The sequence below is a fragment of the Artemia sp. Qi Xiang Cuo genome, chromosome 10 (genome assembly GCF_049724085.1).
Source record: "Artemia sp. Qi Xiang Cuo chromosome 10, ASM4972408v1, whole genome shotgun sequence".
Lineage (NCBI taxonomy): Eukaryota > Metazoa > Arthropoda > Branchiopoda > Anostraca > Artemiidae > Artemia > Artemia sp. Qi Xiang Cuo.
The window spans coordinates 57,082,649-57,098,911 of NC_142803.1; the positions used below are offsets into that span (position 1 = coordinate 57,082,649).

The 16,263-nt window shown below is 35.9% G+C and overlaps 1 protein-coding gene across 2 annotated transcripts in view; it reads right to left on the minus strand.

The window, feature by feature from the left end:
* LOC148947928 (scoloptoxin SSD14-like) overlaps positions 1-16,263 on the minus strand; it is a 189,367-nt gene that overhangs the window by 11,427 nt on the left and 161,677 nt on the right. For both annotated transcript variants that reach the window (XM_089095569.1, XM_089095570.1), the window contains exons 9-10: positions 8,997-9,234; positions 768-881 (exon numbers count right to left, since the gene is read on the minus strand). In XM_089095569.1, the coding sequence (XP_088951695.1) occupies positions 768-881; positions 8,997-9,234 (352 nt within the window). The remainder of the gene's footprint in view (positions 1-767; positions 882-8,996; positions 9,235-16,263) is intronic.

Genomic DNA, 16,263 nt, shown 5'->3' on the forward strand with positions numbered 1-16,263 from the left:
ACATTTCTTATGTATTGAAGAGAGCTTAGTAGAAGAATTTACCAAAATATCTTATTTCTCTTTTCTTTTTATTCACAAGCTGAAAATTACCTTAGTTTTATTTTCATTCTTTTAATTTTTTTTTGTTCTTCGGTTTTATCATAAGTCACATTATATATAAGAACGCTAAAGAGCATATTTCATTCGTAACAACCTTTCTTAATCACGCACAACTACTAAAAGTGAGCACAAATTAAAAGTTTGAAAAAGAAAAAAGACTTTTTTTTTAATTATAACGATCGCCCTGAATCACGCAAAACTACGCAAAGCTAGAAGGTATTCTAACTTTTTCTCCTCGCTGAACATCCCTGCTGAATACTCTTCTTGCTGAAAATTTCCCTGACAATTCCCCTGGAAAATTCTCTTTACTTTCTGATTGTTTTTCGAATCATGCCGGAAATTACTCCCCCCCCCGTGAAAAATCTCTAGAACAGAGTTAGAAGAGTGAGAGAGTCACCCACTAGCCCACTACTGGCTGGTCATCATTGGCAATTGGTACTTGATCATCAGAGTTGTCACTATCAAGAGAGCTACATTTTCCCACTTTGGATTGCTCCTCAAAGGATTATTTCTTGTGCAACGGTCAGCACTTCGCACATCCATGAGGGTTGAACAACAACCCGCACACAAGTTTGGCAGCACAGTTTGTATCTGCTACTGTTAGGTCTACCATGAGAAGATTTTCATCACTATGCCTTAGCAGGGGATAGTGAAATAAAATAGATTACCGGAGTGAATCCAGATTCATATTGCAGGTTCATCGGAAATATCTGATGATGAATACGTTTTGCATCAATAGCAGATTTGATATCATCACCAAACCAAAGATTTCTTAATAATACCTAAAAATAAAATAAGCTGTTAATTTTAATAGTTAAACCAATGATCAATGAACAAAAATCAGAGGAAAACATTTATCATAAAAAAAAACCACTAGAAACCCTCAACGAATATGAACAAAAATGGAAGGGGTAAAGGAGGGGAGGACAAATATGGTTCAGGTCTATTCTTAAGATATATTTCTCTGTGTTCTACGTCCCTAAATAAAATGACGATTTAAAGTTTTAAGAAAAATTCAAAATTTCCAGTATTTGAATTTATTAAAGAAAATTCTAATATTATGGGTGATTATATAGTTGGTTTGATGGATAAATTAATGATTAATGTCTCGTGATGTACCCTATTTATTAGTAATATTATAATTTTTATACTGAAAGATGCCGTAGACAAATTTTTAAGATAATAGCAGTGCGGTTTTAGAAAAGGTAGAGGATGTGTTGACAAAATTTTCACTCTTAGGCTAATAATTGAGAAGTGCCTAAGTTTTCAAACACCTTCGGTCCACAGTTTTATAGATTATGAGCAAGCGTTCAATTCTGTTGATAGAGGAGCTTTAGTAAAGGTTTTATCCTTGTATGGTATACCAGACAAATATATTAAAGTGATTAGTGCTATGTACGAGAATAACACTGCTGCGGTTAAGGTAGGAAATGAGGTTAGCAGCTGGTTTTGTATTAAATAAGGAGTTAAGCAGGGTTGTGTTCTATCCCCCTTTATATGGATTATTTTGATAGACTTTGTTTTAAGGAGCACAGCAAAGGCAACGGGAGACCACGGAACCAAATGGGAAAGATAAAGTCTCCTGGACTTGGGTTATGCTGATGATTTAAGCATCCTAGATGAAAGTGTGAGCAAAATGAATGAAGTTTTAGAGGTTTTGCGAGTTCAGGGTGCTAGTATTGGTTTGCAAATTAATGTTAAGAAGACTCAGTCACTAAGGCTAGGAATAAGTGAGTATCAAAAGGCGACATTGGCTAACGAAAAGATTGATCAAGTGGGCAGCTGCACTTACCTTGGTAGTATTATAAGTAAAGACGGCGGGAGCAGTGCAGATGTTAAAAATAGAATAGCTAAGGCTCAGGGTGTTTTTTGACAGTTAAAAAAAATCTGGAAGAATAGGAAGATAAGTCTGAAAACCAAGATTAGGATATTAGAAGCTACAGTGATGACAATGGTCAAAAATGGCTCTGAAGCATGGGCGCTCCGAAGAGCGGATGAGGATTTGCTAGATGTTTTCCAGAGAAATTGCTTAAGGATTGTTCTGGGTACCCGGCTGACTGACCGTATTTCAAACAATAGGCTATACGAAAAATGTGGTTCAATACCGCTTTCTAGGTCTATAATGAAAGAAAGGTTGAGGTGGTTAGGGCATGTTTTGCGGATGAAGAATGACAGATTTCCCAAGGTTGCTCTTTTCTGCCAGCCAACTAAGGCTAAACAGAAAGCAGATCTTTCCCGCCTGGGGTTGGAGAACGTCATTAGTGAAGATTAAAGTTCCCATTAAAGGAACTGGGAACGTTGTGGGTGGGTGTAAAGAAGAAGGCTTTGAATAGATTGAGACGGAGGAGGATCGTGCGAAGCTGTGTTGGCCTCAGTCAGCTTGGTGCTGCGATGAGTTGTTAGTAGTAGTAGTAGTATAAAATTTCAAAGTTATTTAGTGATTGGTTATGAAATTATTAAAAGAAAAGATTGCCAAGACTTGAAGAAGTTTTGATAACATTCTTATACTTTTACTAGGGTGTATGAAAATATCCAGACAAAATCTCTTCAATATTGTAGAAACAAGTAATGATTGAAACTTTCAAATATTCCTGAAGGTATTTTACACGCAGTTCTACTACTTTCTTTAAAATATCATAGTACACTTGTCCAAGACGCGTTTGCTTACCCTGCTTCTTTTAATTGATTAAATAAAAAAACAAGTTGTCTTAACTGAAAGCAAGGAGCGACATTAAAACTTAAAACGAACAGAAATTATTCCGTATATGAAAGGGGCTGCCCCCTCCTCAACCCCTCGCTCTTTGCGCTAAAGTTGTTTCATTGTTTTAAAAAACAAAGTTCTGAGACAGAGTAAAACTTTAATGTAAAGAGCGAGGGGTTGAGAAGGGGTCAGCCCCTTTCACATATGGAATAATTTCTGATCGTTTTAACTTTTAATGTCGCTCCTTGCTTTCAGGTAAAAAAAACTTGTTTCTTTATTTAATTTCTGAACGTTTTTGAGTTAATGCAGCTTTTATTTTGGCTCACCGTACGTGAATAATTGAAACGAAATTTGTACATTAATTTTACTTTTTTTTGCTAAATTGCCCTCTTGAAATTTTGTTCAGACGTTACTTACGAATTAAATTACGTGATGAAGTTCTATATTCGTGTATTTGTATTACGTATATTAGGGGGTTCGCTCCTTAGTCAATACCTCGCTCTTTACGCTAAGTTCAAATTTGTTCCAATTCTTTAAGAATGACCCCTTAATCACAAAAGGCCGTTAATTAGAATAAATAGCTCTGATGAAAGTACAAAAAAAAAGCTTTAGCGTATAGAGCGAGGTAGTGAGTAGGTCTGGTCTCTGTAGGTAGTAAATTACTTAGTAATATGATACTTTTAGACTGAGAGATGCCGTAGACAAAGTTTTAAGAGAAGAACAGTGCAATTTTAGAAAAAATAGAGGAGAATTTAATCAAATTTTCGGTTTGAGGTTGATTATTGAGCAGTGCCCGAGTTTTCTAACAACTCCTGTCCCCGTTTCCCAAGATTATGAAGACAGATTTGATTCCTTTGATAAAATAGTTATTTCGAAGATTTCACTCTCCTATCGTACATGAGGCAAATATGTTAAAGTAATAAGTTCTAAGTAAGAGACTAACACTGTTGCGGTTAAGGTACAAAATGAGGTTCCTAGCTGGTTTAGTACTAAATCAGGAGTTAAGCAGGGTTGTGCTCTATCCTCCTTGTATGGATTATTTTGATGGACTTTGTTTTAAGGAGCACAGGAAAGGCAATGGGAGACCACGGAATCCAATGGGGAGGAAAAAGTCTGCTGGACTTGGATTATGCTGATGATTTAAGCATCCTAGATGAAAGTGCGAGAAAAATGAATGAACTTTTAGATGTTTTGCGAGTTCAGGGTGCTAGAATAGGTTTGAAAATTAATGTTAAGAAGACTAAGTCACTAAGGCTAGGAATAAGTGAAGATGAAAAGGTGACGTTGGGTAGTGAAAAGATTGATCAGGTGGGTAGCTTCACTTACCTTGGTAGTATTATTAGTAAAGATGGTGGGAGCAGTGAACATGTTAAAATATAGAATAGCCAAGGCTCAGGGTGTTTTTTCACAGTTAAAAAAAGTCAGAAAGAATATGAAGATAAGTCTGCAAACCAAGATCAAAATGTTAGAAGCTACAGTGATGACAGTGGTCAAATATGGCTCTGAAGCATGGACGCTCCAAAAACCGGATGAAGATTTGCTAGATGTTTTCCAGAGAAATTGCTTAAGGAATTTTCTGGGCACCTGGCTGACTGACCGTACTTCAAACAATAGGCTATACGAAAAATGTGGTTCAATACCGCTCTCTAGGGCTTTAATAAAAGAAAGGTTGAGGTGGCTAGGGCACGTTGTGCGGATGAAGGATGACAGATTGCCGAAGATTGTTCTTTTCGGCCAACCATCTAGGGCTAAACGGAAAGCAGGTCGTCCCCGTCTGTGGTGGGAGGACGTCACAAAGAAAGATTTAAAGGAAATGGGAACTTCGTGGGCGGGTGTAAAAAGGGAGGCTTTGAATAGATTGGGGCGGAGGAGGAGCGTGCGTAGCTGTGTTGGCCTCAGGCGGCTTGGTGCTGCGGCGAGTTGTTAGTAGTAGTAGTAATGAGTAGGGGGCGAACCCAACCATGTGCGTATTAATTTCTGTTCGTTTTAAATTTTGATAATCCGGCGCCCCATACGTAGCAATCTCCCTTCCCCTATGTAAAGATCCTCTCACGTAACACCCGAACCACCCCACCCCCAACTACCAAAAAAAATCCCCCCTGAAAATTTCCGTATATTTCCCAACAACCAATAGTATAGAATATGTAAACATTGGGCAAAGTTCATAACTTGCAGACCTTCCCCCGGGGACTGTGGGGATTAAGTCATCCTCAAAGACATAGTTATTGTATATTTTGACAAGGTTGAATAAAAGGACTATCTCAAAATTTTGATTCGATCACTTTGGGAAAAAAAGAGCGTGGGAGGGGGCCTAGTTGCCCTCCATTTTTTTGGACACTTAAAAAGGGCACTAAAACTTTTAGTTTCCGTTCCAATGAGCCCTCCAGCGATGTTCTAGGACCAATGGATCGATACGATCAACCCTAGAAAAAAAACAAACAAATAAACACGCATCCGTGATCTTTCTTCTGGCAAAAAAAAACCACAAAATTCCACATTTTTGCTGATAGGAGCTTGAAACTTCTGTAGTAAAGTTGTCTAATAAGCTGAATCTGATAGTGTCATTTTCATTTAAGTTCTATGACTTTAGGGAGTATTTCCCTCTTTTTTCCAAAATAAGGCATGTTTTCTCTGGTGAACAACTTTTGAAGAGTATGAGTAATCTTGATAGAAATTATATATTTCAAATCAGTATAAAAATATGATTCTTTTGATGTATTAATTGGTATCAAAATTCCGTTTTTTAGAGATTTGGTTACTATTGATCCGGATCGCTCCTTACTTACAATTCGTTACCACGAACTGTTTGATAAGTAATAGTTAATAGATACAATAGATAATAATAGATGATAATAATTAAATAGTAAAAAAGGAATTTAAGTAAATAATTAAATAATTTAAAGTAAAAATTAAGATAATTAAAATAAATACAATCAAAAGTAAAAAAAAAAATAATAACAAAATAGATGATAATAAGATATAATATAATTAATAGATAATAGATGGGGTAGAAGTATGCACCGATTCTTGAAGTAAGTTTTCTTTTCGAAGCAAGAAAAAAAACTGAAACTCCCATGAAATATAAGCGTGCTTGCCAATAAACACGGTAGTATGTTACTTCCACTTTTTATTTTTAACATTCGCAAACAAATTAAACCAACACTTCCCTGCTGGAGAAAAACTTATAAGAGCTTGCGGTGCGCAAAAGAAGATGCAGCTACTTACCAATTAATTCAAAAAATTATGTATAGTATTATAAATAAGGCAAAACAAATATTTTATAACCTATAAACTAAAACAATGAATTAAAAATGACTGAGTCAAAAATAATAATACTACTAATACTAATACCGCTACTACTAACAACTCACCATAGCACCAAGCCGCTTAGGCCAACACAGCTACGTACGCTCCTCCTTCATCCTAATCTATTCAAAGCCTTCCTCTTTAAACTCTCCCAGGATGTTCCAATTTGCCTTAAATCTTTCTTTATAACATCCTTCCACCCGTACCACAGACAACCTGCTTCCCAATTAGCCCTAGATGGTTGGCCACAATGGACAATCTTCAGCAATCAGCCATCCTTCATCTACAGAACATACCCTAGCCATCTCAATCATTCTCTCATTACAGCACTAGAAAGTGGGATTGAACAACACTTTTCACACAGTCTTCCGTTTGAAATACGATTAGTCAGTCGGGTACCAAAACAATCCGTAGGCAATTTTTCTGGAAAACATCTAGCGAATCTTCCTCTGTTTTTCGGAGCGCCCATGCTTCAGAACCATACTTGACCACTGTCATCACTGTGACTTCCAATATTCTAATCTTGGTTCGCAGACTTATCTTCCTATTCTTCTAAACTTTTTTCAACTGTGAAAAATCACCCTGAGCCTTGGCTATTTTTATTTCACTGCTCCCACTGTCTTTTCTATTAATACTACCAAGCCAAGTGAAGCTGTTAACTTGATCAATCTTTTCTTTACCGTAAATAAGAGTAAATATGAGTGAAGATAATAACAAATCTGACCTCTATTACTCATCAACATACTAAAATTCTCAAATTTACTTTTTCTAATTTGTGTTTACGGTTTGTGAAATTTATTTCATGAAGGTATTTAAAGGCTTTTCCACACTTGCATAAAACAAGAGGGTTACTTATCATTCCAAAAAACAAAATAATAAGGACTTAATAATAGAAAAATCAATGGGTAAAGCACCATTAGTAGCACATGTCACGACACATAGATGTTTTGACAAACTTTACTGTATTAGGTCACAAATGAACGAATTTGAAAAAGCATAGTAAGTGAAACAGTTAGGGTTAGCTATTCAAAACAAGCCTTACAGTTAATTTTCAAAAGATATTATTTTTGTCTTTAAGAGTTAGATGATTAACGTAAAAGATGTAAAGTTAGCTATTTCGGGCGATCTCCCTGTACCTTTTCTTTAAGGGTAAAATACACTTATGCTATAAGAACCCACCATTTACCTTGCAAAATTTAATTCCCCTACTGAGATATAGGCACCATGAAGGTACCAACAAATATAGATAATAGTTTACATTCTAGCCAATAGCTGTTTGAGCAACTCGGGCTCCCCAATATCATCTTATCAATGTTTGGATATCAGTTATAGAAGGTCTTTGGCTGCACATTTTTTCATAATAACATAAGAAATTATACTTTTTAGACGCAAACTCATTCTCACTCGCAAAAATGTTTTATTTGAAATTTTGTTTTATGTTTGACGCTTTTCTAGAAACAATGTTTTTTTCAATTTTCAATCCCATAAAAAAAATCCCATCATAAAACACAAATACCATTAAAAAAACATCTCCATGTCTTTTTTCTTTCTTTTTTTGTGTGGGGGGGGGGGGAGGTAGAACACACATCATACTATATAGAATTTCCGTTTGCCTTTGAACACAAAAATCATTAAGATATACTTTCGTTTGTAGACCGATTAGTATACCCTACCAAGATGACCACAGCATGAAGGAAGACTCAAGCGATAAGCAAATCATGATTTCTTTGATTTCAAATTAGATAATCAAGTACATCCTACTCGCTGATAACCTAAGTTAATTGGGTCTCTCAAGATAGTTTTGCAGAAATTTGAGCTGCAGCACTATAATGTCTTTGGCTACGCCTTGCGCCTTTATTCATCCTTAAATAGCAAAAAATAAAAGATTGGCATATTTTTGACTTCACCCCATTCACCTCAATCACAAGATGTTTCATTTCAGAAATTTTATTATTTTTAACACTTTTATATCAAAGAAACATTGTTTTTTTTTTAATCTTGCCTCCTCCTCTATATTTTTTCGAGCCTTACCTTCAAGAATAGTTTCTGCTGATTCTAGAGTGTTTTACTCAAAGGATTTAGAAAGCTAATTAAATTTACGAATTTTAGGAATCACTAAGTATCTATTTGTAGGTAGAATACACTTTAGGCCATAAAGCCCTATCGTTTTTGTAAGAAATCTCATAAAAAGATCATTAAAGCATCCTTTCATTTGCATACCAAGCCTGTATACCAATTTGTATGGAATACCGAGATGGTTCAGCGTGAAAAAAAGTTTCAAATTAATAACGCGCCATGACTTCTTGAGTTTTCAAAATAGCCGATCGTCTGCATCATACCCACGGACAATCCAAATAAATTTGGATTGTTTTTTTTTTTTACCGAGGCTGAAAGTTCAGTAATATAAGGCCTTTTGCTGCACCCTGAATATATAATAAAATAAAGAAAAACAGGTGCATTTACGGCTTTCCATAAACATTAGAAAAATTGTGGTGCTACCATTTCGGCGAACCGTCACAAGCACGAAACGTCTTAACATTGAGCCGTCAGAACCTCGAACCGTCATAATATCTAAAAAAAAAATGATAATTTTTGTATAATAGTAATAAGTATATAATAATTTAGAAACAATTTTCGGATATATATTTGTACATCAGGGGGGTGGGGGTAAAGCAAAGCATATAATAAATACGTAACCTATCCTAGGTACCTTTTCCCCCATAAACCCCCAAAAAGTACAGTTTAAAAATTTTCAATGTTATGACCGTTCGAGGTTCTGACAGATTTTTTTGTCGATGTTATGACGGATTTTGTACTGCACCTGACGTTCGTGCTCCTGACGGTTCGATGTTATGACGCCTTCCCAGAAAAATTATGGTACATTACTTACGTATGCCGTGGCAGAGGTGATCTTAGTACCGCCAGCAGCGCCAACTACTAGTCGAACTTGATCATCCTTAACTACAATAGTAGGTACCATTGAAGACAAGGGTCTTTTCCCTGGTTTTATAAAGTTAGCTTCTGATGGGGGGATACCAAAGGCATTTGTAATATTTGGTGCAGAGAAATCGTCCATCTCATCATTCAAAATTATACCTGTAGACTCTGAGATATAGCCGGCACCAAAACTGAAAGAGAAAAAAAGAGAGTATAAGGAGAAGGTAAAAGAGCACAGGAAAGTGATAGAAAGTGAGTCTTAAGTACTTTAACATTTGCTTAACAGGACTTAATTCCCAGAAGCAATCATTTTTTTTTTATACTTACATTGCCGGATCAAATACTAGCCAAAAAATTCAAGTATTGATCCAAACAGGACAAAAAAAGGGTTAATAATCCACCAGGGAACAACTTAGTTGTAGTCATGAGTGCAGGGAGTCTTAGGTCAACCCCTCCCAACAGGGGCGTCCCAGGGGGTTGCCCCCCCCCCCTTCAACCTTTTTGGTATTTGGTAAAATTTTCACCGAAGGAAAAATTTTTTGCAGAAACAGGCATCGTGGCAAAGTCACGATGCCTGTTTCTAATCTTTCTTTTCCGTCTATTTCCATATAGCATGATTTAACGTATGTATTTGATTCCCATTCGCTACCCAATTTCTGCAGATTCAGCAGTTTTATCACACTAGTTCCGCCTATTTGAAAATTTGATGATTTAACGTGTTCATTTGCTTCCCATTCATTATCGAATTCGATGAATTCGGTAGTTGTATCATAGTAGTTCAACTCATTTGCAATTTTGGTAATTTGACAGGTTCATTTGGCTTCCTTACGTTACCGATTTTCACGGATTCGGTAGTTCTATCGAACTAGTCCCACCTATTAGTAAATTCGTTGATTTAAGGTGTTCATTTGGTTTTCTTTCGCTACTATAGAACGAATTTGGTAAATTTGTTGGTTCTATTGCGCTAGTTCCGCTTATTTGTAAATCGGGTAATTTGACATGTTCATTACGATCTATTCGACTCCTATTGCAATTCATTAAACATTCGCAAATTTTGTTGTTACAAAAAGTTTCTAAATTGCCTACAGACAATTTAAAAACAATCAAATTCGGTTGTTCTACTTGTCCTGGTCTGTCAATAAATTTGCCAAAGCTTTTTCTTGGCTCCTATTTTGATCCGTAACCAAACTTGTAGAATTCGAGCATTAAGCCCATCCTGGTATTGAATTACATTGGTTTAGTACTTCCCTTTACAAGATTCGATAATTTCAGCTGGTTCACATTCATTACTTAATTGTATAGTTTGGTTATTAGTCAGAAATCCAACTGAGAAGGTTAACGGAGAATTGCAGACGAATAGATAAAATGGCAGAGAATTCAAAATGCAATATTACGAAAAAACAAGAATTCGAAAAAATTAAAATCTTGCATTTTGCAAAGAATCTTCAACCAATTAAGCAATTGATTTTTCATGAAAGTCATTAGGCTATGGAGCAAGAGACCTTCTGTGTGTTTTCCTCCATAGTTTTTAAGAAGAAACAAATAAGTCAATCATACTGAGCTTGAGACTATCCAACCAGAAGTCCTTATTTTTAAGTTATTTTATTTTTGTAAACACACATGACCAGATATTTTGAGGCTTGTGTTTCTCTGTTAACTTAGGAGGGAAGTATAAGTTTGTCCAGAAATTCAAAATAAGATTAGGTAATTGTCTGTTAAACGGAACAAACTCAAGAATTACGCTGTGTAAGATCTGACAGAAACCGGTTTGCCTCTCTGGGATCGCTTATAATTTGCTTATTTTGAGTGAGAACAACTACGATGTATGTGTATTTTTATTAAATATTTAAAATATAAAGGTGGTTAGGGGTTAGATATTTAAAATAATCCGTTCTGCGCGGTCTGCTTTCCTTAATTTTCTGACGTAGCTTCCATAATTTTGTTTCTGAAGTATTATAATAGTATTATAATAGTTTCTAATAGTATTATAATAGTATTATAATGAAGTATTATAATAAACATTTATAATATTATAAATGTTTTGGTATGTTTCATAGGATTAACCTGAATTCATTTATTGGGTGTGTTCTGTTTAACAGATAAGTACCAATGATTTTTCACTCGACTTACAAACAACTTGTCAAATCGAGCGCTTTTTGATTTATTTTAAAAGAAAAACAATTCGAAAGCAACTTTACTTCGACTTGATGGCAATTTCTACCATTCTATATAATTATTATTTCATATCCTATTTAATCTGTTTTGTAAATTTTTCCACTCCCCTTTCGAAGCTTCTTACAAGTTGGAGTTACCATCCCTTTATCTTACCCAAGTTAGGTGTTAAGCGCCTTCGAAAACAAGAAAAAAAAATATTACACTGTATGTTTGTCAGTCAATCGGCCAGTTTGAGACGGGTTTGAAATAAAAGGTGAAGTAGGATTTTGTGCATAGTTAGATTTCTTCTGAGTAACGAACTCGTGGTTTTGTGAAATTAGCTTGGATGGTAGTTATTCTGTCATTTGATTTAAAATACTCAACCGTATGATCGTCAAACGCTGTGAATATGAAGCTAATATAAATAAAAGGCCCGTTTTTTAGCACTAAGATCTTACATCTAAGATCTTACATCTTTCTGCAAAGATTATCGTTTTTTAACTCATCTTTGTTCTAAGGTCTTACAGCTCACTGATGTTAGCAAAAAGTCTGAAGACCGCCACTGTTCTGCCATATAAAACAATGATGAGAGAACCTGGATGATCTACTCATTATTGCTCTCAGACCACCGATTAGAGGAGAATGATGAAACACGCTTGCGTAAAAATGACCAGAGATATTAGACCTTTATTCAAATATTTCACTGTTAAGAATTTTCTGACAAAAGATGTAAGTTCTTAGCACATTGATGAGTGAAAAAACGCCCCTAAAGACTAGTTCAAAGGTCATGTTCGTCGTATTCACAATGATCTTGAAGACGCATCGAAACATGTGACTGTGCCGTTGTTTAAAAACCCGTTTTCGGCGTCAAAGAAGCAAAAGCGATATGAAAATATTACGGTCACTATAGCTTTTGTCAGTGAAAGTATTTTTATGGCGATAACTGCCTCACCAATTCCTAAGGCCCTACCACTACCTGATGACGCCATAGTGAGTAGAGATGCCGCCTTACAATCATTATTTTCAGGCATGAAATCTCTTTTTATCGCAATATATATTGACCAGAATTTTTTCTGGACGTCTTTAAAGGGGTTAAACAAGCCCGTCATTTCCAGTCGTGGGGTAGAGGGGCAGCATCTCGAACCCTTAGAATTAATTGACTTTAACTTCAGTATTTATTTTTGACACAACACCTTAAATTACTTACATATTTTTTTCCAAGAGCACACTGTCTTTCTATGACGAACAAATAAACGTTCAAATAGGGATAAGTCAATTTATTAGACAGTGAACACATACAAAAGTCTGGATATTTCGACCACATATACAGCGATCGTCATCAGCAGATATAATTCAGCATCAGCAGAGTATATCTGCTGATGAAGAACGCTGTATGTGTGATCGAAATATCAAAACTTTTGTATCTGTTTTCACTGTCTAATAAACAGACTTATCCCCAATTTGAACGTTTATTACTTCGGTTTTAAAGAACGCTAGATGACGTTGGTTGTTCTTTGTTTTGTTTTTCTAATATACGAACATGAGCACTGTCATCTGTTTTCCTTACTTATTAAAAAGGACGATTCAACTCATCAAAACGGCAAAATCAGAACGATAAGAATAAAGATTTGAAACAAAAGTCTGTTTCATAGAATTCTTATCTCAGGCTCAAATTTTGAGACGAGGGAAATTGCGTTAAAGTAAGAAGTCACTATTCTAAATTGTAGTTGATTGAAAAGTTTTGTTCTGACACACATATGAATTTCGCTTCAAAAGCGGATTTTTGTCACCCGACGAAAAAAGAAGCTTTTTTAATGGCGAATATTAGATTCACTTCTGTACGAGATTTTTCCGGCCAGAAATATTTCGCTGAAAATATACATACTGTTTTTAAAAAGGTTTCTTTTTATCAAGAAACCTCATCGGATGACGACGAAAAGTAATTTTAGGAAAAAATATAATAAAATATTTTTATAGAAAAGGTGTTAAGAAGGTATTAGCTTAATTACCTAGGTATTAGCTTAGTTTCTGCAGGACGCAATTATTTAGTACTATGATTTTTCTTTGACTTAGAAATGGTGTACATAAGGCTTTAAGAGAAGATAAGTGAAGTAAGGGGAGAGGATGCTTCGACCAAACTTTCCATGGTTAGATTAACAATTGAAAAGTGTCTTAATCTTCAGACCCTTTTAGTACTCAGTTTTATAGATTATGAGCAGATGTTTGTTTCAACTGAAAGTGGAGCTTTAGTGAAGGTCTTACCCTTGTATGGTATTAAATAAAAAAACAGCTTTTTTTTTAACTGAAAGTAAGGTGCAACATTAAAACTTAAAACGAACAAAAATTATTCCGTATATGAAAAGAGCTGTCTCCTCCTCAACGCCTTGCTAGTAGTGATACTATCAATCTAAGAGAGCGGACAGGTGGTACATAACTGTGTCAATGAAAGGTAGCGGACAGTACCCCTTAATTGTGTCAATCTAGGGTAGTGGGCAGGTGGGACATTACTGTGTCAATCTAAGAGAGCGGGCAGGTGAGACATACTGTGTCAATCTAAGGTAGCGGGTAGGTAGGCCATTACTGTGTCAATGAAAGGTACAAGACAGGTAGACACATATCCCACCTTCCGACAAGACACATATTCCATCATTCCAACAAGATATTCCCCTCTACCATTCAACATGACAGTCCCCATACCTACAAACAAGACTTATACACGTATCATATAAAAAAACACCATGCCATAAAGTCATATCTTCGGTTGCTTTTTTTATGTTGCAATTATAATCAGCTTACCATGAAAATTCGTGCTGTTCACAGTACAATGATTTTGTATTAAATTTCATGTTAATGATAGAGTCACGGCTGTTTTCATATACCGATGGTTGTTTTCCTGGTATGGTTATATGAAGTTGATGGTTACGAAATTCTGTCTGTTAAGCAATATGTTATGCGTGGTTTTTGTTTATTCTGAAAATAATAAAAAGTTGTATCATTGCGTAAACTAACTCAATTTGCGAAAAAAAGGTATAGCATTTGCATAACTATGCAATGAATGATTTTAATTGGTGATTGAATAATAGGAGTGAAACAGAGCTAGATAACATTTTTAATTGAATTGTATGAAGGTGGTAAAAAGGGTTAAACTGCTTACCAGTTAAGGTAACTCCGAAGGGGTTACTAACTCATAGGCAATTTATTATAAATTTGGAATAGCATCGTTAGCATCAATCTATGGAAATAATTAACGATGACAAGATGACATTGTGACTTGACCTAGCTTCACTTCTCGGGTATGTTCTGCATCATATATAAGTAGCATGTGAGGAGTGTTGTCAGTATTAAATATGCTCTAACATTGTAGTATACTAAAACTTTCATACTAATTGAGTTGCAGATCGCAAGAAAAGAATTTTAATAAAGAAATTCGGAACAAACCTTAGAAATCCTTAGAAATCAAGTAGTGAGACGATTATGAGTCTAGAGCATCTATCGTTGAGGGGGAGCCGGATTTTCAGGCATTCTTTAAATATCGGTCAAAAATTAAATCAAAAACAAGTTTCTTTTTTAAATTTAGAATAGGGGCAACATTAGACCCTAAGAAGAACAGAAATCATTATGTAGATGAGGAGGGTTGCCCCCTCCTCAAGAAATTTCCAGAACTTTCAACTACGGTGAACAAAATGGCTATCTCAAAATTTAGATTGAAAGTGTTTGGGGAAATGATGGGCGTGGGGGGATGGTCATTTGAACTCTGATCTCTTTCGAATAATAAAAAAGACAAAAGTCCTCTCAATTTCCAATCGAATGAGCCCTTTCGGAAGTTTCCATGACAACACTTTCTATAAAAACTTTATAAGCCCCAAGGGCGAATAAGGCTTTATAGTGTTTGGGGAAATGATGGGCACGGGGATGGTCATTTGCCCTCTGATCACTCTCGAATAATAAAAAAGGCACCAGTCCTCTCAATTTCCAATCGAATGAGCCGTGTTTGAAGTTTCTACGAAAATACCTTCTATAAAAACCTAATATGCTCCAAGGGCATAAGTTACAACCCTTTTCCTGAGGGCTGGGTGAGGGGTGGTTGTCATACTCAAAGACATAATTTTCGGACCCTTTAACTACGTTCAACAAAATGGTTATATCTAAATGTTGATCGGAAGTGTTAGGGGAAACGATGGACGTGGGGGGATTCTCCCTCCAATTACTTTCGACTATTAAAAAGGGGAATAGCGCTCTCAATTTCCAATCGAATGAGCCCATTTTGAAGCTTATACGACAACGCTTTCTATAAAAACCTTATATGCCCTCAGGACATAACTTACAACCTTAGCCTCGAGGGCTGTGGGGGGGGGGGTTGTCATACTCAAAAACATTATTTCCAGACCCTTCAAACACCTTCAACAAAATTGGTATATCAAAATACTGGTCGGAAGTGTTTGGGGAAATGATGGGCGTGGGGGGGGGGGGGAATTCGCCTCCAATCGCTTTTGACTATTAATAAGGGCACTAACCCTCTCAATTTCCAATTAAATGAGCCCTTTTTTAAGTTTCTACGACAACGCTGTCTATTAAATCTTATATGCCCCCAGGGAATAACTTAAAACCCTTGCCCTGAAGGCTGTGAGGGGTTGTCATCCTCAAAGACTTAATTTCCAAGATTTTCAACTGCTTTGAACAAAGTTGCTATCTCAAAATTTTGATTGGATGTGTCTGGGGAAATGGTGGGCGTAAGACGGGGGTTAGTTGTCCCCCCAATCACTTTCGACAATTAAAAAGATCACTAGCCCTTTCAATTTCCAATCAAATGAGCCCTTTTTGAATTTTCTACTACAATGCTTTCTATAAAAACCTTATATGTCCCTAGGGCATAACTTACAACCCTTGCCCTGAGGGTTGTGGATCGGTTTTCATCCTTAAAGACTTGATTTCCAGAACTTTCAACTAGTTTTAACAAAATGGCTGTCTCAAAATTTTGATTGGATGGGTTTGGGGAAATGGTTGGTGTGAGAGGGGGATTAGTTGTCCTCCAATCACTTCCGAATGCAAGAAACGGCACTAGCCCT